General features: G+C 38.5%; 1 protein-coding gene across 8 annotated transcripts in view; it reads right to left on the bottom strand.

Moving 5' to 3' along the window:
• The window catches only part of cabin1 (calcineurin binding protein 1), a 132,540-nt gene that overhangs the window by 98,526 nt on the left and 6,632 nt on the right, over positions 1 to 27,382 (bottom strand). For 5 of the 8 annotated variants that reach the window (XM_049485525.1, XM_049485530.1, XM_049485526.1 and 2 more), the window contains exons 9-27: positions 26,384 to 26,856; positions 26,111 to 26,282; positions 25,188 to 25,324; positions 23,868 to 24,085; positions 23,541 to 23,613; positions 22,029 to 22,210; positions 21,551 to 21,688; positions 20,180 to 20,377; positions 19,837 to 20,079; positions 18,080 to 18,233; positions 16,688 to 16,800; positions 16,408 to 16,560; positions 11,542 to 11,748; positions 10,200 to 10,345; positions 7,799 to 8,060; positions 5,802 to 5,972; positions 5,452 to 5,541; positions 5,187 to 5,362; positions 1,947 to 2,176 (exon numbers count right to left, since the gene is read on the bottom strand). In XM_049485525.1, the coding sequence (XP_049341482.1) occupies positions 1,947 to 2,176; positions 5,187 to 5,362; positions 5,452 to 5,541; positions 5,802 to 5,972; positions 7,799 to 8,060; positions 10,200 to 10,345; positions 11,542 to 11,748; positions 16,408 to 16,560; positions 16,688 to 16,800; positions 18,080 to 18,233; positions 19,837 to 20,079; positions 20,180 to 20,377; positions 21,551 to 21,688; positions 22,029 to 22,210; positions 23,541 to 23,613; positions 23,868 to 24,085; positions 25,188 to 25,324; positions 26,111 to 26,282; positions 26,384 to 26,856 (3,536 nt within the window). The remainder of the gene's footprint in view (positions 1 to 1,946; positions 2,177 to 5,186; positions 5,363 to 5,451; positions 5,542 to 5,801; positions 5,973 to 7,798; positions 8,061 to 10,199; positions 10,346 to 11,541; positions 11,749 to 16,407; positions 16,561 to 16,687; positions 16,801 to 18,079; positions 18,234 to 19,836; positions 20,080 to 20,179; positions 20,378 to 21,550; positions 21,689 to 22,028; positions 22,211 to 23,540; positions 23,614 to 23,867; positions 24,086 to 25,187; positions 25,325 to 26,110; positions 26,283 to 26,383; positions 26,857 to 27,382) is intronic. The other 3 variants (XM_049485527.1, XM_049485529.1, XM_049485531.1) reach the window with 1 other exon arrangement.

Here is a 27,382-nt window from a genome sequence, read left to right as displayed (position 1 = left end):
GCTAGACTAAAAGCCAACCCTATTTATCCATCCAGGCACTGTGCTAGGCTAAAAGCTAACCTACCAGATCCATTTATACATCCATCCATCCATCCATCCATCCAGGCACTGTGCTTGGTTAAAAGCTAACCCTATCAGATTCATCCATCCATCCATCTATCTATCTATTTATCCAGGCACTGTGCTAGGCAAAAAGCTAACCCTATCTATCCATGCAGGCACTATGCTAGGTTAAAAGCTAATCCTATCAGATCCATCCATCCATCCATTCATCTATCTATCTATCTATCCAGGCACTGTGCTAGGCTAAAAGCTAACCCTATCTATCCATCCAGGCACTGTGCTAGGTTAAAAGCTAACCCTATCAGATCCATCCATCCATCCAGGCACTGTGCTAGGCTAAAAGCTAACCTTACCAGATCCATCCATCCATCCATCTAGGCACTGTGCTAGGTTAAAAGCTAACCCTATCAGATCCATCCATCCATCCAGGCACTGTGCTAGGCTAAAAGCTAACCTTACCAGATCCATCCATCCATCCATCTAGGCACTGTGCTAGGCTAAAGGTTAACTCTATCTATTTAGCCAGGCACTGTGCTAGGCTAAAACCTAACCCTACCAGACCACAATCCAATCTTTGATGCTAACTAAATAGACAGAGGCTTTGCTGACAGGACAAAAATAACACAGAAAACACTAATTGTAAAGACTTTTTTTTAATTATTGAATAAATCTCTTGCATCCAGCGCTCTAAAAGCTCTTGCTCCAGTGTTACAAGCTAGGCTAGGTTAGAATAGGCTTGTACCCTGTCCCCACTAAGACATCTGTCACTAAATGCAATCAAATTCTCACTGCAAGTAGAAAGCCTTCACCGCAAAGCAGAAAGTTACTCCAACAAATGCAGGATCGGCTCTTTTTATTACACTTAAAATGCGTAGACACTTTAAATGCGTAGACAGAATAAGTATGGCCCTATGAAATCAGTGTTATTTTTTTTTTGGCAAATTCTTTTTTATATTTTCTGTTTGCATTTTTTTTTCTTACACCTTGTTTTTTTTCGTGTTTTTTTGTGTATATTGAAACTGCTGAAAAAAACATAAAAGTTGTACAAAAACTACATTCACAACGCAGAAGTAAATCCACCCGCGAACGCCCAACACAATCTGCTGTTCCTTGTTTTGTTTTTTTGGGACATCAGTACAAAAACTCAAAAATATACCACATAGATACTGCTGTGCCCTGAATTGTGTAATTATAACTATATGTGAGTTTTTTCAAAGCTTTTTGATGTCTTTTAACCATTCCCACACCAGCTAGGCAGCAATATGCTCACACACACAGTGATGAATGTGTACACATGTGCAGGAAAGAGAACCATTTTATGATTTATAATCAATAAATTTACTAAAAGAACAAATTCACCGTTTTCGGATTGCAGATTTTTTTATCGGAATTGCACTTTTGTTCCTCATTTTCATATATAAATCCATGTTCTCTGCATCACAGAAAGTCCCAAAACATATGTCTATATAGTGTACTATTCAGGAACCAGTGTTTCATCTAACTGAAAAAAAAAAACCAAATATATATTTCCTTCAAACTGACTCGCTTAACTGTGCTCCCATGAGCCACAACCCGACTTTTCTCTCTTTTCTTTTCTTCTATCGCTCAACAGTACACCTCCACTACCTTCACCAATTCATCTAAGCATCCTGTAAAATGAGCCCTGCTAGCTTTGTCGCCCGTATTCCCATGATCCTTAGCGGCCCAGTGCGGATGGTAGGAGAAGGGGTGGGAGGAGTTATTGTTAAGAACCCAAGCCCGATGGCCACTATAAGACTTCATCATCATCAAAATCATCATCAACATGATCATGATCTTCACCCTGGTCACCCCGCAGTGAGTGAGTGAGTGAGAGAGAATAGATTCCAGGCCAGGTACTGTACCGTCCTGCGGCTGCCCCTGCCTCTGCTGCAGCTTTTTACATTTGGCGTAATCATGGTCGATCGGAGTGACCGCACACGGGGGGGAAGTCACACCTGCCGCACCGTCGCCCGGCAAGGACGTCGCCGCGTGGACAGCGGTCAACCTGGAGGCCATTGTGGAGGACATCACCGCTGCCACACCAGTCAAGGAGGAGTGGGAGTCTTCGTCGTTTAAAGACGGGAGTTTTTCCCTGAGGAACAAGGAGTAAGAGAATATAACATATACAAACATTAAAATACACTCCTGATTAAACCCTCAGAACTAGTGCTGGGCGATTATTGCTATCACTATGACTATGATAAGCCAGGGCAATAGGATTCTTTATTATCCTTTTTATTTAATAGATTCTTTATTTTCTATTTCTTGTTTAGTTAGCGTTCGGTTACCACTCGCCTAACCCCTCAAAGTTTCTGTTAGAAAAGCCTGAAGGCAGAATTCTCCTCTGTCTCTGTTTATACAGCGATTGCTTTGTGTTTTAAGCTTTTAGTAGATTGAGAATTTGTTGTGCTGGATATTTTACGAAATAGAGAAGATTGTATATCTGTGTAGCTGTATATAAACAGAGCTAAACTCTGCTGTTATTGAACTGGACAAGTTTTAAATACACTTGTACAGAAATGTAAATCTAGTCTACTAAAAGTCACTAATGTAAGTATAAATGTGTACTGTATTAAAAGTGTTATCATTTCAGAAACGTGCCTTTATTTGTTCCACCACCTTTTCAAGTCACTTGCTTTAAAATATTTTATTGTTAGAATAATTTAAATGCAACAAAACGTAAAGATTATTATTTTAATACACATTAGCATTAAATAATCTCAAAATAACAAGTAAAATAGAAAAAATTAACTTACATATGCCTCAAATTTATTAGACTAAGACTAGACTAAAATGTTTTTGTCGACTAAAACTAGATCAAAACTAATAATAACCAAATACTAAAATGTGACTAAAACTATTATGCATTTAAGTTAAAACTAAATCAAAATCACCTGTCAAATTTAAGTAAATGAGTCCAATAATGACACATATATATAATCTTTAAATGACTTTTTTAAACTAATTTAAAATCTGTCTGACCACCTTGTACCCACGCAAGATGTGGACATCCTAGTGTCTGTCCACAAGGCTCTAAGCCTGCTAGTGAGCTTGGCTATAACTCCCTTATTCTGTCGCTTATAAGTAAAAAAAGAAACCTTTTTGATTTATATCATGATGCATATCAATTATCGAATGATATGGAAAACTATATCGTGATAAGATTTTTTTTTTCATATCGCCCGGCCCTACTTAGAACAAAATGCAAAAAGTATCGACGCTTCAGGAACTTTCACTAAGGGGTGTACTCACTTTTGTTGCCGGTGGTTTAGACATTAATAGCTGTGAGTTATTTTGAGGGAAGAATAAATTTACACTGTTATATAAACTGCACACAGACCAATTTTCATTGTGTCAAAGTGTCATTTTGTCAGTGTTGTCCCATGAAAAGAAACATTTAAATATTCGCTGAAAGGTGAGGGGTGTACTCACTTTTGTGATACACCGTAGGTGGTTGTACTACCAATTTATGCCTGAAAAATATGTGCTCGTTCGTACCAGGTGTATTTCACTGATTTTCAAACGCATCAAAGCTATTTCTGACCTCTTGTGGAGAATATGCTAATTAATTAAATTTAAGACATTAAAGATCTTCAATAGTCCCCTATAATTAGGGTAGTATTAAAATTTTGCACTGCTATAAATTTGACAAGTCATGCAGTTAGTGCTCTGTCATGGACAGCTTAACACATGCATTTGTTGGCAAGCTGAGCGAAACAGAAGCAGCATCTGAAGGTGAAAAAAATCCTGTGGATTGAGGCAGTAGAGCAATATGGTAGGATTTTATCAGAATTTGAATATGAATACGTTACAGATTTCTGGAAAGAGGTCTCATGCATCTCCACCATATTTCATAATGCAGTGGCAGAAATCAGACCACAAAGTGGCCATCAGAGAGACACCGTTCTCCCCATTACAGTAAGTGGAGCGTCAACATGACTCTGAAGCTGCTATTTTAAGGTACCATTACTACTTAATGCTCTTTTCAGATGACTGTTGGAGAGGAAGCGGTCATGCTCAAAAAACCTAAAACACTATTTTATTCTACAATAAAAACAAAATACAGAGTTCTAGTTTGAAACAGGTTCCACTCATACTGTTTCAGCAAAGTGAGCATATTTATTTTTTATCAAACTGGACACTGTGCGTACAAGGATGTTTGCACTGGATGTTATGGTTTTGGAGGCTTCAATTATGCCCAATAGTCGAAAAGAGTTAATGCACATTACCATATGAACATTTTTTTGAGACAAATAAATAAATAAATTGTTGTGCCGATTCTCTCCGTGAAGCGAGAGTCGGATTCAGCAGGGAGTCGATTCGGCACAACAGCAGCAGTGCGGCGGCCCCTCGCGGTCCGCGGTGTTAGTTGTAAGCGCTCGCGCTAGCCGCAAAACACGACAGAAAACACTGAGGGAGCTGCAGAATTCTGTATGGGACTAGAATATGAGCACGAGGAGATAAAAGAGAAACAGAAGATATAGTGTGTGAGAACCTTTACCTGTGAGTAGCTCACACACCAGAACACGCAAATCTCTCTCTCTCTATCTCTCTCTCTCTATCTCTCTCTCGCCCGTGAACTCCTCAGCGCTTGACTACACTGTGTGTAGCTGTTCTTAAAAATCATTTTAATTAAATAATAGGTCTATGCTTCTTTGCTTCCCCCCCAAACCACCCCCCCCACCACGCTTAAAATGCGCCTTATAATCCGGTGCGCTTTGTGTATGACATTAAACCTAAAAATAGATATTTATTGATAGCGAATTTATAATCCAGCGCACCGCATAATACAAAAAATACAGTACAAATATGCAAAAAGCTACCAAAATAAAAAATACAACTACAATATAATACAAATAAATAAAATCATGTCAGCTGCCATAAAATCCACTAGTTGCATTTTAATAGCTTTGAGCATAACAACTACTGGAAGGGCTGAGTGAAATCATGTTACTTAATATAGAATTACTGAACAGACATTTCCTGGGTCACAAAAAGTGGAAAAGTGAAAAAAGAAGAGGTAATATGACATTAAATATACAGAACATGATCAAATTCCTTCTGTTGTTTGACAAAACTGAATAAAATGAATGGTGCCATACTTGTCACTGGTTTTGGGCATGCTCTTCTCCTCTCCTCGAGCAAAGGGTCCAACCGCAGCTTCGGCGAGCATATTGAAGAAAAGCTCATAATCCAGAACATTCTTCGCTGGTTCCACCACTTCATCAGGCTCTTCCTCAAGCAGCTTTAGAATGGTAGCAGCCAATCGGAAGAAGAGCTGAGAAAGAAAAGACCAAAATAGACAGTTAACAGCAGCATCTAAAGCAGCATTAGACTATTTACACCATGCTTTATGAGATCCTTTACCTCTAGCGCCTCCATGGCCAGATCAGGTGGGTTGTGGTAGTGGATTTTTCGGGGGTATCTGGCAGCCTCTTCATGGAGATAATGGGCAGACTAGAGAGAGGGCAGAGTGAAGGTTTTAAATCACTAATACTGTTTTAAGATAAGACTGAGTGAAGCAAGTCATGAATATCATCAGTTTAAAATTCCACAATAAAAATGACACAAGTTAACATTGGTGACAGGACCTTAGCCTGATGAAATTTTCTCTAACTGGACCAAACTGAATTCTAATTAAATACCCCTGTTCTAAACCATATCATTTTTAAGTATACTGCAGGCAGTGAGTGAGGCAATGGTTCTCTGTGGGTCACCTGTTTGTAGAGCTGCAGGTAGTCTTTAGGAGGTAACTCGCGCTTCTCAGCAATCTTGCCCAGCATGTAGTGGATGAGCCACTCTTCTTCATTACAGTCCCCCCCACATGCAGATGCACTCTTGAAGCACTGGAACGCCGTCTCCAGCATCGAATCCCTGCGTTCCTGCATCTGTCACACACGCAATCATGCACAGAGAAAGCAGTAAGTATTTTACTACCTGAGAGCAAACAATGCAACTGCAACAAGATTTAAATGCATAAATCGATAACATACACACACAGGGGTGTTGTATATTTCACCATCCAATAATAGGGTAGTTTTGCTTTTTAAACTAGAACAGCTTCTAACACCTGAATATTGTAATATACTGTGTTCCAATGCTTTTGAAGGGCTCTGTACATATATATACACACGTGTGTGTTTGTGTAGCACCACTCCTATATAAAGCTCTGGAAAAAAATAACAGACCCCTTCAGTTTCAGTTTCTATAATTTTGCTATCTATAGGTATATGTTTGAATAAAATGAACATTGTTGTTTTATTCTATAAACTACAGACAACATTTCTCCCAAATCCTAAATAAAAATATTGTCATTTAGAGCATTTATTTGCAGAAAATGAGAAATGGCTGAAATAACAAAAAAAATGCAGAGCTTTCAAGACCTCAAATAATGCAAAGGAAACAAGTTCATATTCATAAAGTTTTAAGAGCTCAGAAATCAATATTTGGTGGAATAAACTTGGTTTTTAATCCCAGTTATCATACATTTTGGCATGTTCTCCTCCACCAGTCACACTGCTTTTGGAAAAATTTAGGCCACTCCTGGTGCAAAAATTCAAGCAGTTCAGCTTGGTTTGATGGCTTGTGGTCATCCATCGTCCTCTTGATTATATTCCAGAGGTTTTTAATTTGATAAAATCAAAGAAACTCATTTTTAAGTGGTCTCTTTTTTTTCCAGAGCTGTATTTACTCACGTCAATGTGTTCGCAAAACATGAGTTATTTTTTTTTTTTTTTTGTGATTTGAAAAAACATGTGGTGGTGTTAACCGAAATAGGAGCAACTGTAATACATTCTAAAAATAAATCCTTCAAATTCCGAGTAAAACATTATTATGACTATACTAATTTTCGCACTATAAGGGGCACTTATAATCCTTTCATTTTCACAAAAATCGACAGTGAGCCTTATAATCTGTGTTATAATGTTAACCCAGGCAGGCTAGTGCTGCTAACTGGGGTTGGCTAGCACTGGTAACCGCAGCTGGATAGTGCTGCTAATTGCGGCTGGCTAGTGCTGCTAACTGCGGCTTGCTCTCAGCCTTGAACAAAAATGGAAAATGGAAGCACTTTACTCATCCAAATAAACAGTTTTCAGGAGAGAAATCTGAGTAGATTAACATTCAAGCGCTCGTTTGAATGAGGAAAAAAATAAATAAATAAATAATAAAAATAAATATATATATATATATTTTTTTTTTCTCAGTCAAACGAGTGCTGGATGTTAATCTTCTCAGACTTCTCTCCTGAAAACTGTTTATTTGGATGAGTAAAGTGCTTCCATTTTCCATTTTTGTTCAAGGCTGAGAGCAAGCCGCAGTTAGCAGCACTATCCAGCTGCGGTTACCAGTGCTAGCCAACCCCAGTTAGCAGCACTAGCCTGCCTGGGTTAACAGTGATATTTGGATGATTAAAGTGCTTCCATTTTCCATTTTTACAGTTTTGTTTACCTAGGGGCTTCCCCATTAGAAGGAAAACATGCTGACACCCTTGCACACTTTAATGTAGGCATTCTGTCTAGTGTCACTTAATGCGCCTTATAATCTGATGTGCCTTATGAACGAAAACAAACCTTTATTGATAGTGTACCTTATGGTCCAAAAAAATATTGGTAATCACTGCTCCAACATGCTCAGAAATTTGATGGCATTTCACATGGATCATTCTAGCCAGATACCACCCATCACGATCAGTATCTTTCTAACACACACACACCTGTTTGACGAGATCTCCTGGTAGTTCATTCTTCCACTGTTTGAGCTGTCTAGAGGCGAAAGAGTGCAGAGCATAGGACATGGTGCCGTATTCAATCCACAGACACAGGTTAGAGCTGTCAATCTCCAGCGCCCGCTTGAAACAGGTGAGAACAGGCAGAGAGTGCTTCCAGATGGGCCCGTCACTCTTCAGCTCGTTGGAGTTCAGCTTGTCCTGAATACGACTTGCTCGAGCCAAAGCCATTCCTGCCCACGAGTCAAACCTGGAGTAAGACAGACACAGTGTAATGCAGAGATCATCATCATCATCATCATCATCATCATCATCATCATAGTCATCATCAGTTCAGGATGGACATTGTTCAGTGAAAGGATGCTTAAAGCTAACCTCTAAAAGCAACGATTTAAGCATAATTACATGAGGAAGTGGAATTTGTGCTTTTAGAGACATCACTAAAGGACCTGCTTTTTACACATGCATTTCTGGACAAGCTGAGAGATACAGGACTCTCACTGAAAGTGAAAGAAGCATGGGGAACATGACTATGACCCGGGTTATGCAGTGTTACGCAGTTCACGTATGACCCCGGTTACGCAGTGTTACGCAGTTCACGTAAGCGCTGTCCTGCCTGCTTCAACAAAATTACATAGTGTATTACAAGTTAGCAGTGTGACCACAGAGGGGCTACTCTCTCTATTACAAGTGAGTGGAGCATATATACATAAAGATAACGATTTAATATAGGGATATTTTGAGGTAAAATGCGACAATGTTGCTTTAAATCCATGGGAACTTACTCGCTGTAATCAGCAACTCCACAGCTATAAACAATGTTTATTTGTTGATCATTCATCCATTTTCATTTAAGTTCATTTCATGTCATTTGTTTTCAAGCTATTCATTCAAGTCATTTGTTAGGAACGACTTCAGTTTGATATATACGCTGTTAACACAGCAGGGGGTCTGGCTGTGACTGATGGTCACGGCAATGTGCTTAGCTTTCCTAGGATTATATTAATGAATGTAAATACGGCAACAACTGAACATGGTGGGAAAATTAGCCCTAGACCACCTTTGTCCGTCAATCCTCATTTTATAATAGCCATGCTGTCGCTATGCTTTCATGCAGGAGTGTTTTAGCTCCATAATATTCCTTTTCTGACATTTAAGAAGTTAGAATGGATCAAAAAAGAGCCAGAGTTTGTGCAAAAGCTGTTAAACTGTACTGATTTGTCAGTTTTTGAAGCAGGTTTTTAAATATTTTAGAAGTTCTAACTATACATTTTGAGATTACAAAATATTTGAAAAGGCCATAGTAGTACCCACAATCTATTTACACATTAGTCACTCATGTCATCCATCTTTGTTATGCGCATGGTATAGCAGTTTATATTTAAAGATTTGTTTATACCTTGCATTCACGTGTTTTTGGAGATCGGAACATCTTTGGATTTCACTTGTTCTCACAATAAAATCCAAGTGTAAACACACACAACACTCATTGTGAGTGGATTACGATCAGATCACTTAAACCACATTGGAAGGTGGCTAGAAAAAAAATTGTCCACAGTTACCATTTAACTGTAACCTGGGGATGTCCCGATCACTTTTGCTTGTAAGCATCTTCCGATAATGAGTACTGATCCGATACTTTGGCAAAGAAATCCAAGATTTTTGAAGTATTATTTTTTTTGTAGTATTAAAACGGTCTCAAAATATACCATTTTAATACAAAAATGTGTTTGTGAAAGTCTTATATGATACTAGCTTGCACATTTCAAAGGATAATTATTGCTTAATAAACATATTATTGCAATAATATATTTAAGGCAATTTATTTATTTACTTGAATCAAATAAAAACCTGCAAATATTAAACAGTGCACGTATGTGTAAACCATGTGAATTTATGATCACGTGATCAGATATGGGAAATTTCAGTGTAAACGGAATGCGTAAAGTGGATAAACGTCTGCCGAAAAATAATAACAATAATAATACGATTTTTTACTAAAATGGATCTTGGCCTCTTTCTTCTGCTCTCTCGATTTTTCTCTTGCTTTGTGTGTTTGTGTGTGTGCAATGTGCATGCTTACATTTGTGCTTACTGGTAAATAACAACAGTAAACTTTCCGTCTTCTAAAACAGGACAATTGTGATGTGAAATTGCTTAAATTAATCAAAACAAAATGACAAATAAATATATATATGTGCTCTTTCTTCTGGAAATGTAAAAATCTGGGGGGACACATTTGAATAAAAACATGAGTAGAACCTGGTCAAAGTAGAACCAGATCCTATGCAGATGCAAAATGCATATTACCAGCAGGCCCTAAAGTGCTCTCCACTTTCAGATGAAAATCCATTTAGAATCTTACAGAACTACAGTTTGAACGACTGACCTGTTGGGGCACACGCAGATGTCATGCACATAAAACTTGATGGCTTTGGATTGCTCCTTGTTCTTGAAATGGTAGTCGGCCAGCAGATAGAACAACTCGTTGACCAGAGGGGGCGCTGGAGGTGATCCTTCAGGAAGGGCTGGCACCTACATCAGCACAGAAAAAGACAGACAATTAACAACTGGACGGCTTATCCCCTAATGTTCATTAATTAGATCGTTCACTTCCTGAACTAACAAGTAAATTATATTCCAACAAGTCAATTATATTCTACAGAGAACAGTTCTTTACAGGGACAAGAAAAAACTGTGTGCACGTTTTAGCAACTGGTGCACTTTAAAGTAGCTGAAGGCATTTATTAGAAAGGGTCCACAAATATCTGAACAAACATTTTACTTGCTAATGTAGTTTCTGACACTTTATGACCTACATATTCAGACCTATAGGTAAGAAAAGAGCTAAAAGAACAGCTCCATTCTTGGTCCATTGGTTGCTAGAGCGTTGCCAGGTTGTCAATAGAATGTTTTAGGCAGTTGCATGTAATATTTAATGCTATGATGTTTCTAAAAAGATGCTATTCCTTCTGCTATTGCTATTTATTCAGCACATCTGAGTGTCATTATTATTATAATTATTATTATTTATTTTTTTATTATTTTTTATTATTATATTATATAAAATGGAAATGGCTCTCCAAACCATCACTGATTGGTGGAAACTTCACACTAGACCTCAAGCAGCTTGGACTGTGTGTCTCTCCACTCTTCCTCCAGACTCTGCTCCCTTAATTTACAAATGAAATATGAAATGTACTGATGGTCAGTGATGGTTTAGAGAGCCATGCCATCTGCTGGTGTTGGTCCACTGTGTTTTATCAAGTCTAAAGTCAGTGCAGCGTTTTCCCAAAAAATCTTACAGCACTTCATGCTTCCCTCTGCTGACAACTTTTATGAAGGTGCGGATTTCATTTTCCAGCAGGACTTAGCACACTGCCAAAAGTAAGCCATCGGCTGTAAGCCATAATCATCAACAATAAAATAAATAAACAATTAAAATAGATCACTCTGTGTGTAATACATCTATATAATATATGAGTTTCACATTTTGATCTGAATTACTAAAAAAATTATGTTTCAATGATATTCTAATTTTTTAAGATGCACTAGTATACAACACAATGCACGAAACATGATCAAGCCAAAAACCGATCCCAAATATAGTTAAGGAAAAAAAAAAGAAAAACATACAGTGAATGTTCGCTGTAAGGAAGCAGATGCGGGAGAGGATCAAAAGGGAATGCAGAAGTGGGTATAGATTTGATCACAGGCGCTGAAGCTCTAACCTTGATTGCGCCTCCCTCTATGTATGCTGACACTTCGTCGATGGAGAGCGTGGGCTCGTCTGAGCGGGGGATGATTCCAGAAAGCCTCTTCAGCAAGTTCGCCAGATCTGCAGACACCGTGCTCGTCTTATAGCTGTCAAACTCCGGCAAGGTCTTAGGCTTAAAGTACTCAAACATGTACAGAGCATCGCTCCATTGAAGCTCCACCTAAGAGAGAAAGAGAGAAAGAGAAAGAAGAAATCATCATTTTAACTATCTAACAAGTTTTCATGAACAGGCATATATGCTGTGTATTCTTTATATATAGCTAGATATTTAATACACTGTACAAGTTGAAAAGTGTGTGAACATCCATTTATTTTAATGAATGCATTTAGCTACTTTAAACTGCACCCATTGCTGACACAGAAGTGCAAATGCACACACAGACACAGACACACACAGACACACACAGACACACACAGACACACACAGACACACACAGACACACACAGACACACACAGACACACACAGACACACACAGACACACACAGACACACACAGCTTATCTAGCCCCTGCAGAAAAGTATTACCAATAGAATATGTCAACTGTGGAGTGGGCTTTCAGTGAATGGTAGTGAAACAGTTAATAATTTTAGGATGGGCTGGACTTCAGTTTCTCTGATTTTGCTATTTATAGGTTTATATTTGAGTTAAATAAACATTGTTTTTTAATTCCATAGCCTACGGACAACATTTCACCCAAATTCTAAATTAAAAAAATGTCATTTAAAGCATTTATTTGCAGAAAATGAGAAATGGCTGAAATGTTCAGAAATCAATATTTGTTGGAATAACCCACAATGACAGCAGTGCAATATCATGCGAGCAGTGTAAAATTTCATTAGCTCTCAGGTACTCAGACACTGTGGGGTGACAAAAGACAGAATTATTAAACCATCAGAAAACAGACGGCATGGCAATATCCGCAGGGTTTTGTGGGACGTTCCTCCGCCCTCAGAAGTCTTAATGCCAGATAATGCTGCCTGATGTAACGGAGCAGTCCCGATACTTCTCTAATGATTGTAAATGAGAACAATACAGCCGTTTCAAGTTACAAGAAACTGGGATCTGAAGGAACACATAAAATATAAATGATGAGAAATGCTGCAGGCTAAACTCAAGACAGAGGAGAGCGAGCGGAGGAGGCTCTGATATTGAAGGCTGAGTTAACAGGATTAAAAGGCTGGACTGAACAGACTGCCTATTCTTAAATTATGAATATTTTCTTTTTTTCCACCTCCTCAAGTAATTTCTGGTCTATCTGCCATTAAATGTTCACACAATGTAAGATGCACTTGCCATTTATAAATATTATTTTTTAAATTTGGGGGTGAGACTGTAAAGCTAAGATAATATAAATAAACAAAAGTGTAATTCTTAAAATACCATTTTCAGATGAGTCAGACAAATAAAATAAGCACTGGATGTTAATCTACAAAGAATTTTCTACTGAAAACTGTTTTTTTTGGGTGAATAAAGCGCTTCTGTTTATTTACAGTAATCTTAGATTACCAGATTTCCACCAAGGCTAAAGCATTAGCATTAGTGGCTAACCGCTAATACTGAGGAACCCTGAGTGTTCCGGTAAGCCAGGGCAATATTAGCTCGTGGTTCATCCCATGTAGCTTATTTTAACACGGTAAACACACAGGCTAAAGGCCGGTAATACTCAACTCTCAACAATCAAACGGCTAGAACAGTTAGCAGGTAATGCTAATGCTGCACCAGAAGTGCTAACCAGGCTTATCAGCAGGCAACAGGTCGATAATAGCTCTGAATGGACAAAAGGGAGAAATGCTAATGCCGCTCCAGCAGTGCTATCCAGGGTTAGAAGCAGGCTACAGACCGATAATACTCACCTCTGAACAGCCGAATGGCTAGCGCTTATTAGCGGGTAATGCTAATACTGCTGGAGAACTAAACTGAAACTCCTGTATAACGCTGTACTTTACGGAGTGGCCTTATTGCTCCTTACAACCTGACCAATAAAATTTGCATATAATGCGTACCAGATTAAAAGGTGCACTGAGGATTATTGGGAAAATTAAAGGATTTTATAGTGTGCATTATTGTGCGAAAAATACGCTAAAAAGAAAATGAATTCTAAAAGGCATAACATGGATTATTATTTTATTTTTTATAATTTTTTTTAATTTTAGAGTAAAGAAGTAGAAGAAACACAACGCATATTAGCACCGTCTGACTGTGTAATGCAGGCCTGTATACAGCTTTTTGATTAGACAGCAAGGTTTTGGCATATTTGGTACTCCTTTTTCTCCCATAGAAATAAACAAAGCACAACTGTTTTGGCACCCTTTGACTTTAACAGTGATACAAATACACTTGTAACACCAGACAATGAACAAGGGTACCACAGCAACCACTCAATCACACCCAAGCAATCACCTAAGATACCACTGCAACCCGGGTCCTGTATTGTTTTATATTGTGATTTATATTGTCTGAAAAAAAAAAAAACATTGCGATGTCAAATTTTTCCATCAATCAATCATGCAGCTCGACATAACGACATAAATACCACAGTAATCACACAGCAACAGCAGATCATCCAACCTGGATACCATAGCAACCACTTAACAAAACCACAGCAACCCTCTAATACTGTCAAAGTAACTTCACTCCGCATATTTATTCAGTCATATTTGCCAAAGTACTGACCATGGAGAATGTTTAAAAAAATAAAAAATTGAAATAAAAAGTTGTTTTGCATTGATCAAATGTTTCAAAATGTCAAAAAAAAAACGCTGCTAGCACACAAAACCAAACATGTAGTTAAGAGTTAACTCTGAAGCTGCCCTCTGCTATTCTTTTTACCGCATGTGTGTAGAGCACTTCCCTGGTAACCATTAAAGAGCAATGAAGAATGTACATACAGCTCTGGGAAAAAAAAAAAAAAAGAGAGAGACCATTAAATATGATGAGGTTCTTTAATTTTACCAAATTAAAACCTCTGGAATATAATCAAGAGGAAGATGGATGATCACAAGTCATAAATCCAAGCTGAACTGCTTGAATTTTTGCACCAGGAGTGGCATAAAGATATGCAAAAGCAGTGTGTAAGACTGGTGGAGGAGAACATGCCAAGATGCACGAAAACTGTGATTAAAGACCAGGGTTATTCCACCAAATGTTGATTTCTGAACTCTTAAATCTTTATGAATATGAACTTGTTTTCTTTGCATTATTTTGAAGTTATGCATCTTTTTAGTTATTTCAGCAATAATATTTTTATTTTGAGTTTGGGAGAAATGTCTGTAGTTTATAGAATAAAACAACAATTTATTTTCCTCAACAGTTCATTTTACTCAATCATATACCTATAAATAGCAAAATCAGAGAAACTTCAGAAACTGAAGTGGCCTCTTAATTTTTTCCAGAGCTGTATATGTGTGTGTGTGTGTGTGTGTGGCCAGATAATCAATGTGCCCGAAGCACAGGCTGAGAGAGAATCAATCGCTTGATTACTGTAGCGTTGGCCTGCTGTCACAGTGGTGCCCGGGTAGACCTCACGCCACCCAGCTGCCTAATTAGCTCTGGGAAAACACTCGTAAACTCATTAACTAACAAAGCTTGCAAAGGAGCCACAGGGAGACGGCACTCAGGCAGCACGAGGGGAGCGGCTAGTTACACAAGGGACGGCACTAGCGGGAGAAATGGGATCGAAGCTCAGGGCAAATCACAGTCACGGCCGGAGCACAGGGCAGCGCTCCAATAACTAATGTGGAGCTGTGCTCGTGTTAGAGGAAGCTTTTATAATGCTTAGGTCATCAAGCTACTTCTGCCTATACAGTATGCAAGTGTGTGTTTGTGTGTATGTGTGGGTGGGACAGAGAAAACTGTGCGTCTCTGCTTGAATAAGGACTGCTAGTGAAAAGATTAGGGATTACCTTATTTGCGATAGGAATTGAGTAGCAGTTCTTATTCCAATTTAAAATTAAGCGTAATACACCTGCCACAAATGTTTTCACATGTGACACTGTCTTGCATAAACATGCTATAGTGAACCTGGCGAGAACCTGCCGATATAATATAAAGCTCTGGAAAAAATTAAGAGACCACTTCAGTTTCTGAATCAGTTTCTCCGATTTTGCTTTTTATAGGTTTATGTTTGAGTAAAATGAACATTACTGTTTTATTCTATAAACTACAGACAACATTTCTCCCAAATTCAGATTTCATTTAGAGCATTTATTTGCAGAAAATGAGAAATGGCTGAAATAACAAATAATATGCAGAGCTTTCAGACCTCAAATAATGCAAAGAAAACAAGTTCATATTCATATTCAGAAATTGAATAACCCTGGTCTTTAATCACAGCTTTGCATCTTGGCATGTTCTCCTCCACCAGTCTTACACACTGCTTTTGTATAAGTTATGCCACTCCTGGTGCAAAAATTCAAGCAGTTCAGCTTGGTTTGATGGCTTGTGATCATCTATCTTCCTGTTGATTATATTCCAGAGGTTTTTAATTTGGTAAAATCAAGAGGAGCCAAACCTTTTGAAGCCAAATGCCACTTTGAGAGAATATAAAAACAATGCTGAAAAAGCCAAAAACTAAGGGAAAGTCAATTGTAGAAGGAAGTATTGTTGACCAAAAAGGAAGCATTACTATGGGATGGTAAAGCCGGTAAAGCAAAACAGAAGCCGGTGGGTGCATAGCTTACTAGGAGCAAATTTTGGAGCACTTCTATTATTCAATTCATTATAATTATTTAATAAAATATACAGAACAACTGCTGGAGTCACATAACAAAAAGCAGCGATACAAGGTTAATGCAGGTTAACCCAGACAGTTTTGGTACCTGTGGTGCAGAGTGCTCCTCCAGGTATCGTGCTTTGCTCTTCTTGCTAGGGTACGAGTACAGACAGTAGAAGCACTGCTCCAATGCCGTCTCCAGCTCCTCCTTATATGGAAGAGTTTCTCCTTCAGCTAGCTTCTGCCTCAGCATACGCACCTGCAAAAACCACACACACAGGTTTTTATATATTGTCAGAATACAGGGAGCCATGTACGTTTTCATATAGATTTAGCCGGGTGTGGTTTGATGAATATGTTAAACGCATTTTTACATTAAGACTCACAAAGAACTTGAGCAGAGCTCCGTCAGAGTTGCAGCACCAGGAGCGACGGCCCAGGTACTCATGGGCTGTGTTCAACAGCATCAGAGAGTAGGGTAACAGCGGAGTGTCATCATCTACAAGATAAACAGGTAACACAAATTGCTGCATGAAAACAATCAAAACAATCGTAATGCTGAATATAAGCTTGCATTACAGAATCGAAGCAAATAATTCAGGGTTTGGAAAGATTTTAAAGCAGACGACATTATAGAAATTTCTCATTTCATCAGGCGTTTTCAAGTTTTCATTTCCATGTTTTCTAGATTTTTCAGAAGGCATGGAAACCCTGTTCACACGTGCTCAACGGTTACTACCATATTTTTTGCACTATTAGGCGTACTTAAAATGCTTTAATTTTCCCCCAAAAATCGCCAGTGCGCCTTTTAAACCGATGCGCTTTATGTATAATTTTTACCAGTCAGATTGTAAGGAGCAGTAAAGCCACTCTGCAAAGTACAGCATTGTACAGGAGTTTTAGTTTAGTTCTCCAGCATCGAGACTGGAGCAGCATTAGCATTAGCGGCTAACCACGCTAAGCTCTCTCCCCTTTCAGAGGTATTATTGGCCTGTAGCCTGCTGTTAACCATGTTAAAACAAGCTAGCTAAAATTGTCCTGATTTACCGGAACACTCAGGGTTTCTTAGCATAGTGCTATCGGGCAGCATTAGCCGGCAGCATGCTAACGCTGCTGCACCCAGCCTTAGTGGAAATCTGGAAATCTAAGATTACTGTAATAAACAGAAGTGCTTTACTCACGCAAATGAACTATTTTCAGATGAGAAATTTGTGTATATTAGCACCCTGCGCTTAAAAAAAAAATATATTATTAATATTTGTTTTCTTGGCTTGGCTTTTCAGGCCTCGCAACCCAGCATAGTGTAGCATAATGCGCCTTAAAATCCAGTGTGCCTTGCAGTGCGAAAAATAATAATATATAAAATCATAAGTTAAATATTCAGCAGATCACTCAGATTTACCCTGTAGGAAAGGAAGCTCGGGCTGCTTATTAGGTAAACAAACCCAGCCTGCCTGAACGATGCAGACAATTAGCCACTGTGCTCTCCAACAGGATAAATTAGCAGCTAGCACAATTTTCATGCGTTCGGCAAACTGTGTCGCTTCGCTCAGGAACACCAGGGGAGGCAACAAGCTAACAGAATCATCAGACGCACTGCGTTCTAATGGTTGCAACCAGATAGATCTACAGGAGTGCTGCAGATCTGCAAGAGAGCTTGTATGTGGAGTACCTGCTGTGAAACAATTCTAGTGTAGGAAATAAACACAGAGCAGAGTAGAGTATAAAAAAAAAGGTCTGAACAAACTACAGACAGAAGACTAAAAGAACATACTCACCATCGTCATCTTCATCAGCACCGTGCTGGCGGAGCATGCAGTCGAACTCAGCCTCATCTTGCTTGAGCAGGTGGTACAGCAGCATCCACGGCAGCATGGAGGAAAAGTGAGGCTCCTTGGGGTCATCAGGCAACACCATGCTGAGGTCTATCAGCTTTACAAACACAAACACCCAAAATGTGTCAAATACATTCTCTCTGAAATCACTATCTAGCATAAAATTGAAGATGGTGGTTCTCATTAAGGCCGGAGATAAACCTTCACTGAAGTTCATTATGTTCACTGGTCACAAGCAACAACCCGTAGCGTAACCTAATCTCCGTGCACCGCCATGCTTTACCTTTACCTGAAGATGGTGGCAGCTACAGGTTGTAAACAGCGTTTTTTAATAAACTTCTTGTGCACTTTTTAAGTTATTAATGGCTCGTTTTAAATGTCAGAGCTCTCCGGATTCTACCAATGAGGTGTGGAGCTACTTTAAGCCTGAATAACGGCATAAAAAGCGATTTATCTGCAGGGGAAAAATTATGCCCCATATCATCCATTCTAAAGCATGTTTGGAGACACAAAAAAAATGGATCTTGAAAAGCTGCAGGAGAACGGAGGTGGGCTACTCAATAAAGGAACAAAGGTTAGTAATCTTTATCATGTTTTACTACACCCAAAGTCAAAGTTACACCAAAGTTCTCCTTTAAATCCTTTTAATGCAGGACGAGAGATGCTGAAAAATCCAGAATAAGATCCTTAGATCATAGTTACAGGAAAATTATTCAAATATGAAAATAACTGATGCACACACTGTAATGGAAACTAGAAATAAATAATACCCTAAAATTGAATAACTGAAACCGCATTGTTGGAGGGAATGATAAGCTATATTACTGCAATAATAAATGTGAATATGGTAAGAAGTTTCATTTTAAATGCTAATCAAGTTTGAGTAATCAGTGTTTATTTTTAGATTTTATAACACTTGTATTAGAAAATATTTGGGTTTTCTTACTACACAGAATTGTTTTCTATTAATAATAATAATGGGAACCACTTTAAATCAAGGCTCCTTTATAAATGGTTTATAGATAATTTATAAAAGTTATTAATTAGGTTGTAAATATTTCATAAACCATTAATAAGCAAATAAAACATACATTACATACATAGAAAGGACAACAGTGGCTTGTTGTTTGCCAAATAGTGATTCCACATTACTTAATACTGTTAAACCTTAGGTCTTACTGGATGCTTATCTTACTTTGTCTGTTCTATTAGTCAGTAGTCTTCAACACTGCTGTTAATAACATATGTGTTAACTTTAACTACTCAGATCAATATTTTATTCAATACTCATAAGGTGGTGTATATCAACATAAAATAACATTAAATATCTAAACTGACTTTCCATTAGTGGTGTGCCATATCGTATTGAATGCGATAATATTGGCAACATTTTTGAATATCGTGAACGATATTATACCCTAATATATCGTGCCATAACACCCACCCCTACTCAACACATCAGGCTACTACTTCACACTGTTCTCATTGGTGCAAAAGTACCATAAAATATCGGCATATTATTTTAGGGCCATATCGCCCACCCCTACTTTCCATACTATTTTATTAGATATTTTAATGCAGATTAATAAAAAAAAAAGTTTAAGGATAAGTTTTATGTGTTGAAAATATAGACTAACCCCTTTATAAAGGAGCCTTGTTTTAAAGTGGTACCAAATAATGAAATGTTTATTTAAACAGACCTGTATGAGGTTGCTGGCGAGGCGCGGCAGGTTGGTAGGCTGAGGTGTGCTGGCGAGGAGCTGCGGCTGCTCGTTGATGCACTGCTCTATCCCGCGAAGCATGGCCGTCACCGTCGCCACCCACTCCTCTTTGGTGGGGGGGCTGCTGGACAATGGAGCGTTCAGGTGCTGCACGGCTTCATTCAGTGCCACCTCCGAACTCTCTAAGCACTGTTTAAAGTCCTTCAGGCGCAACAAAGAGCTCTGAAGAGCGTAAAAGACGCACACAAAAAAAACAGTAATGTGAGGAACTGTAACAGAGCCTGTGTGTTTAAATACTCATTTACAGAGGAGTGTGTATTACCTGCAGCAGTAGCAGCTGTGCTGGTCTCTCAGGAGCTGAGCTGATGTACTCCAGCGGTTTAGGCCGGATTGAACTGGGCCCACAGCTCAGTGTGGGCTGGAGTAATCGGACCACGGATTGATAATCAGAGCTTTCAAACAGCCTCTGAATCTCCTCCAGTGACTGACACCTCTCCAGAGACTTCAGCTTCTTCTCGATCTAACCCAAACACACACAGGGCTTTAAATATATATGGGTGGTAAAGCATTCTATGGCACATTTCCTCTCTGAATGTTAAACTCCGCACTCAAAACTTCAGAAATGGAATATTCCATCCATCCATCAATCACCCACCCACTCATCCATAAGGCTCTACTAATTCATGTCGACTTGCAAATGCAGGCCACAAAAACACAAAAACAAAAACAGCAGGGTTTCCCGCAGCATTGCTTTATAGTTAGTGTGGCAGCCTTAACAACAAATGCTTCAACAAACAATGTGTGCAGAGTTTCTGATGTGTTCTGATTAGAGCATTATTTTGTGGTATCTTTCCATATGGCACTTTGCCAATAGCTACACTGCCACTGGGCAGCAAAAATCTCAGTGAGCAAATATTAGCAGAACATTCTAAACATTAAACCATCTGGTTCTTGAAACATTTGCCAGAAGTTCCTATAATTTATTTTTATTATTAGTATAAAATGACAAAATAAATTACATAAATGTATTACATTGACGCTGACGCTGTCAACCTGCCTACTCTGTACTCTGCTGATCACGTGACACTACGGTGTTCCCGCTCTCCTAGTTGCTGATTGTTTGTACCTGGTCTCTTTTGTATAAATACTCCTCTGTTTTCTCTGTCTGTCGCAGAGTATTGAATCTAGTTATCTGATGTGTTCTGATTAGTGTAGTATTTTGTGGTATCTTTCTATATGGCACTATGATCTACCCTGCCACTGGGCGACAAAAAAAAACTCAGTTAGCAAACGTTAGCAGAACATTCTAAACACTAAAACATTTGGTTCTTGGAACGTTTGCCAGATGTTCCTAGAATTTTTTTTTCCCAGCGTGCACTCCCTCCGGACTTCCCTGACTCTGCTGATCACGTGACTCTATGATGTTCCCGCTCTCCCAGTTACTGATTGTTTGCACCTGGTCTCTTCTGTGTGAATTCCCCTTCGTTTTCTCTGTCCGTCAATGAGTATTTTACCTAGTTATCTACCTCTTCATTTTTTTTGGATTATCCTTTGTTACCAACTTGTTTTTGTTTTTTCCAACTACCAATTTTACCTTGCCCTCTCTATTTTTTTGTTCAAGGAAGCATTTTTGCCTACATGATGTAACATCAGAATCCTCACAAAAAAAAAGCTGCAAAAAACAATTGTATACCTCCTCTACAGTAATTACTGCATCAACGCAGAGGTTGGGAAGGTTGATGGTGAGTTTTTCCCCATCGCTGCTTTGAGAATGGCACCTCAGTAGACCCACACATACATCATAACCCTCCAGTGCCTCCTCCATGTCACCCTGCAACATAACACAAATATACAGTATATACAGTATTACTCTCAACCTTCTTCTACATTTAAGAATCAGCTGGATCATATCTGTAGAATAAGTCCAGTAACACTTACTGCTACTCAGGCAGTGCAGTGATGGATGCCCACTGCTACAGGCACATGTGCTTGATAGATCAATGTGTGTGCGCCACTGGTGAATAGGAGTGTGTTCACTGCACAAATTGGAATTTCATCTGGTTGTGCATTACAGGTATGGTAAATATGGTTACCTAAGATCCTCTTTTTAAAGATGGTTTTACATCAAATATACTGGATTACAGTGGATCTACAACTGCTACAACTGGTACCTGAAAAGCGAGGTGTCGAGCCTTAAGCCAGTGGGCTCTGACTGCAAAAGAGACCCAATCCTTCTCAAACACATCCCTCTGAGAGGAGGCCATCGTTATCACGAACAGGTCAGTCTGAAATCGAGCTTCCTGGCTGTCCAGATCCCCATGATCACCCGAGGACATACTCTTCCTCTGAGAAGCTGGCAAAAACAACAAGGCGTCAACACCAGCAGCAAATAATACTTTTATTGCATTTAAGATCCTGTTAGTATGTAGGGTTAGATGTCCAAAACGTGCAGATTATACAGTGGCTTGCAAAAATATTCATACCCCTCGAAAGGAGTTTTCACACCTCACCTTTGAGTTTTTAACTAATAAACCAACACTAAGTAGCACTAAGTGGTAGCAATTGTGAAGTCAACCAAAAATATACAAGGTTTTGAAAATTTTAAATCACATAAATTCTGAGTGTTACGTTCAAAGATATTTAGTCCCCCCCTATATAAATACTTATTAGAGCCACCTTTTCACTGCAATTACATTGGCAAGTCTTTTAGGGTACGTCTTTACCAGCTTTGATGATGTAGAGACTGAGACTTTTGCCCATTCTTTTTTGCAAAATACAGCTTTGGAAAAAAACATTTGTTCAGAGTTTCTTTGACTTTACCAAATTGAAAACCTCTGGAATATAATCAAGAAGAAGATTGATGACCACAAGCCATCAAACCAAGCTAAACTGCTTGAATTTTTGCATCAGGAGTGGCATAAGGTTATTCAAAAGCAGTGTGTAAGATTGGTGGAGGAGAACATGCCAAGATGTATGAAAACTGTGAATAAAAACCAGGATTATTCCACCAAATATTGATTTCTGAACTCTTAAAACTTTATGAATTGTTTTCTTTGCATTTTCTGCAAATTAATGCTCTAAATGACAATATTTTTATTTAGAATTTAAGAGAAATCTTTCGGTAGTTTACAGAATAAAATGACAATATTCATTTTACTCAAACAAATACCTATAAATAGCAAAATCAGAGAAACTGATTCAGAAAATGAAGCGGTCCCCTAAGATCCCCTGTAGATCAAGCTCAGCCAGGTTGGATGTCTTGCCACAGATGCTCAATGGGATTTAGGTCAGGACTTTTTGACTGGGTCATTCATAACACATGAATATTGTTTGAGCAATAATAATCTTGCTGGAAGGTGAATCTCCTTCTCAGTCTTTCGTAGCCTCCAACGGGACTTTTTGCAGGATTTCCCTGTATTAGGCTCTATTCATATTCTCATAAATTCTGACCAGATTTTTATTTTAATTAAATTTTGAAAATCATGCATCATTTTCATTCCACTTTGCAATTATGTGCTACTTTTTGTGGGTGTATCACTTATAATCTCAATAAAATACATTTAAGTTTGTGGTTGTAAAGTGACGAAATACGATGAATACTTTTGCAAGCCATTGTATTGGGGGAAATACAAGGATGCCACCCCGGTGAATATGGTCACAGTGTAAACAGGCGTATAACTTACTATTTTTTCCCTTGGTGCGAGACCAATGCTCCAACCGCAGCTCCATACAGGACAGACTCATCATCATCATCTCCTATCAAGCGAAGACAGACAAAGACCATATATAGTTCATGTTTCTTAAAATGGAAATTAATAAATAAATAAATTAAAACACAAACGTTCTGAAGGGTTGGAGATAACCACAGGCCTCGTGTCATTAAATTAATAGGTAAACAGTAAATATAACACACGTATATATAAATGTATAAAACAATAATAAATAAGAGTGTTAAGGTATGGTTATCTCCAATAACACCCTTTAGTTCTCTCTCTTTCGTTCTCCATTACCTTGATGTGCTGGTTTGTGGAATCTCGGAGCAGTGGGTTGGGCAGCCCTGCGCTGTGTTTCCTCCAGCAGCTGTAAATATCCAGGACCACTCCGGTCAGACCAGGAGGCCACTCTTCCAAAAACTTCTTCCCTATGGCCTTCAGGTAGCGTAATAGAAGCTCCAGGATGCCACCATTCTGCATATTAGCCAGCAGAAATGTGTGCACTTCCTTATGCTCTGTAGGAAAAGAGGAGGGGAAAAAAATCAGCCAATCAGGTCAGTAGAACATTCTCTTTTAGGCCTGTTATTGTACAGCGCTGGAAATAAATAAGAGACCACTTAAAAACAATGAGTTTTGATTTTACCAAATTGAAAACCTATGGAATCAAAAGCAATCACACCAAGCTGAACTGCTTGAATTTTTGCACCAGAAGTAGCATAAAGTTATCCAAAAGCAGTGTGTAAGACTGGTGACATGAGAACATGCCATGATGCATGAAAACTGTGGTTAAAAACAGGGTTATTGCACCAAATATTGATTTCTGAACAGTTTTCTTTTCTAAAAAGCTCCACACCTTTTATCATTTCAACCATTTCTCATTTTCTGCAAATAAATTCTCTAAATGGCAATATTTTTGGGGGGATTTGCGATAAATTTTGTTCGCAGTTTATAGAAAAAAACAACATTGTTCATGTTACTCAAACATAAATCTATAAATAGCAAAATCAGATAAACTGATTCAGAAACTTAAGTGGTCCCTTATTTTTTCTTGTTCTGTTTTGAGTGTGCCTCATGTAGCCCTAAACCTCATTTTACCCATTCAGCCCAACAAGAATCTTAACACTAAGTGGTAGGGCCAAGGGGTGAAATGGGATAAAACAATGAGGTAAGACGAATATCAACATAGAGCCTGTGCAAGGATTAATTTGTGCAAGTCGATTATCAGGGGCTAAAACTTAGGATTGCACCTTTATTAGGAGAATTGTGTTTGGCTAACTTTGCTTAGCTACCACAGAAGATTTAGAATTAAGACCGAAGGAAAAAAGCCTTACCTTAACTTTCCTAACGTGGAAATCAATATAGACATATTTTACTCAAAGTTATTATGGAGCATTATTACTGGTCCATTCATTATAACATAATGTAAAGAAAAACTGTCTGATTTACATTATGTAAAAAAAAAGTGGAGCAATGTTAGACTTTTTAGTATTAGTTTACAAATTTCTTCTTTCTAATACTGTTTTAGTTTAGTAACAGTATAAAACACATGGTCTCAAACCACATAAAAAAACTAGATCTATCTAATCTATCCTTTTAAAATAGTCCTGGTTCCCCCACCTGTCTCCACGGAGCCGATGTAATCAGAAAGGTTGGAGCCAGCACCCTGATTCAGCTGGGAGGCAGGTTTAGTGTCACACTGGGTCTCCATGTTACTCAAGCTTTCATCATCATCATCAGCATCAAACTTCTTCAGCCTAAAACAGAGAACGAGGCAAGGCCAAGATCATTAATAACATACACATATATCTAACCCTCACACCAATCACTGGGAAATCCAAATTAAATTTCAGCTAAATTAATTACAGCTACATATAATTTATTTAAAAAAAAAAAGACTGATAAGGCTGATAAGACTAACCTCTAAAAGCGTGTAGCGGCTAACGCTAATGCTACTCCAGACCCCGTGTTGGGGAACTAAACTGAAACTCCAGTATAATGCTGTTCCTCAGTGAAGTGGCTTTACTGCTCCTTACAACCTGACTGGTAAAATACATACATAAGGTGCACTGGATTAAACAGTGCACTGACGATTTTTGGGAAAATTATAGTGTTAGTATACTACAGTTTAGTATATATACACTATAGTTTTTTATAGTGCGAAAAAAATAAAACGGTATGTTTTCTGGGACGTGCTTTAAGAAAGAAATTTATCTGTTTTTTCGACGTACTTGGCAGAGCAGCTGTGAAAATGTTCATGCATTTTCACAGCTGCTCTGCCAAGTATGCCACTTTCCCTACTTTTCCAAATCTGTTTGGAAAATTTTTAAAGATCTAATTCCACACCTTTTTTTCTACACTTTTTTCCAAACTTGTGTAGAAACCCTGTACATCTAAACATTGTGTGGTAAATCAATAACAATAGTAAATGTCTGCCAAATGTAATGTAATGTAACGTAACAATTACTGCAAAAGGCAAAATTGGAATGCAATCATGTGTCATTTGTGTTTTACCACCATGTATTTACACAAAATATCAATACCTTGGCGGTAAAAACTTAAGAAGCAGCTCCTGGAAGTCAATCTTCTCCTCCTTCTTGCACTTTGTGTTGCGGACTCGTGCCGAACGTCTCTTGGCGGTCTCTGCACAGTCCTCAATCACTCTCTTTCTTTTGGGTGCTCTCTTGGCTTTATCATTCAGTGTTGGGTCGAGTACTGCAAAGAAAATAAACATAGTAATTCCACTGAATTTGCTCTATTCCCCATATATAAACCATTATACAGCAACCCATAGCACTGTAAGTACTAATACTAACCAACAGGGGGAGCTGAAGAAGCAGCAGCAGCAACAGTAGTTCCATTCACAGCAGCAACAGTAGTAGTCACTGTAGCAGCAGCGCCGATCTCCATGATGTTCTGGTTCTGTGAGAACTGTACCAGGGAGCCAACCGGCACCTGCAGCTGAACAGGAAGCTCACAGGGTGTGGGTAAGCTGGAGCTGGGGCTGCTGGAGCCAGGCTGAGGTGGAGGGGGGAGCTCAGGCAGGGGAGCAGGGGTGAACTGGGCTGGCTGTGGAGGGTCAGGAGCTGGAAGCGGAGCAGTGGATAGAGTATCAGCAGCTGGCATGGTGGTGGTGGTGGTGGTCGTGGTGGTAGGAAGTGTCTGGGCAAGGCAGTCTGGGTCCTTGTACATGGACAGGTCGATTCTTCGTCCAAAGTCGGGTCGGGGAACCAAGCACTCGTTCTGGTGTTTATACATGGCCAAGAAACTGTCCCCCACACTTTTCCAGCTAGTAGGAAACAGAGCAAGAACATATAATTAGAAAATGTGTCAGACATTAACTGACCATTTGATTGGATTGTCTTCTTTAGATGTGCAGTCATGCAAACAAATCAATAACGATGTTAAAATGCATGTGACTCTCCTGTTCAGAATTTTACAGGATAAATATTGTATATTTCTGGAGCACATAATATTTTTTTCTGCTAGGCAAAAGTGTTTAGATTTTTTTTGTTTAAACGCCCATTACACTTATTTAATTTGTCTGTCAAATGATGAGTGTGGGGTCAAATTATGGCAAAATAAGAGTCAAATAAAGGCTTGCTCTACAGACAACTTCACGAGAAACATTCCTGCTAAAAAGTGGGAATTAAAAAATCTGAAAGAATAAATAAAATAGAATAAAAATAGCAAATAATTAAGGGCAAATTAAATTTCAAATAATTTCCAGACAAGCATATTTGAAAGCAATTAAGAAATTATGCATAGACTTAAAAAAAAAAATAAATAAAAAAAAATAAAAAGAAATCTGAATT

Source organism: Astyanax mexicanus, chromosome 12, assembly GCF_023375975.1.
Source record: "Astyanax mexicanus isolate ESR-SI-001 chromosome 12, AstMex3_surface, whole genome shotgun sequence".
Lineage (NCBI taxonomy): Eukaryota > Metazoa > Chordata > Actinopteri > Characiformes > Acestrorhamphidae > Astyanax > Astyanax mexicanus.
This window is presented reverse-complemented; position numbering and strand designations above follow the sequence as displayed.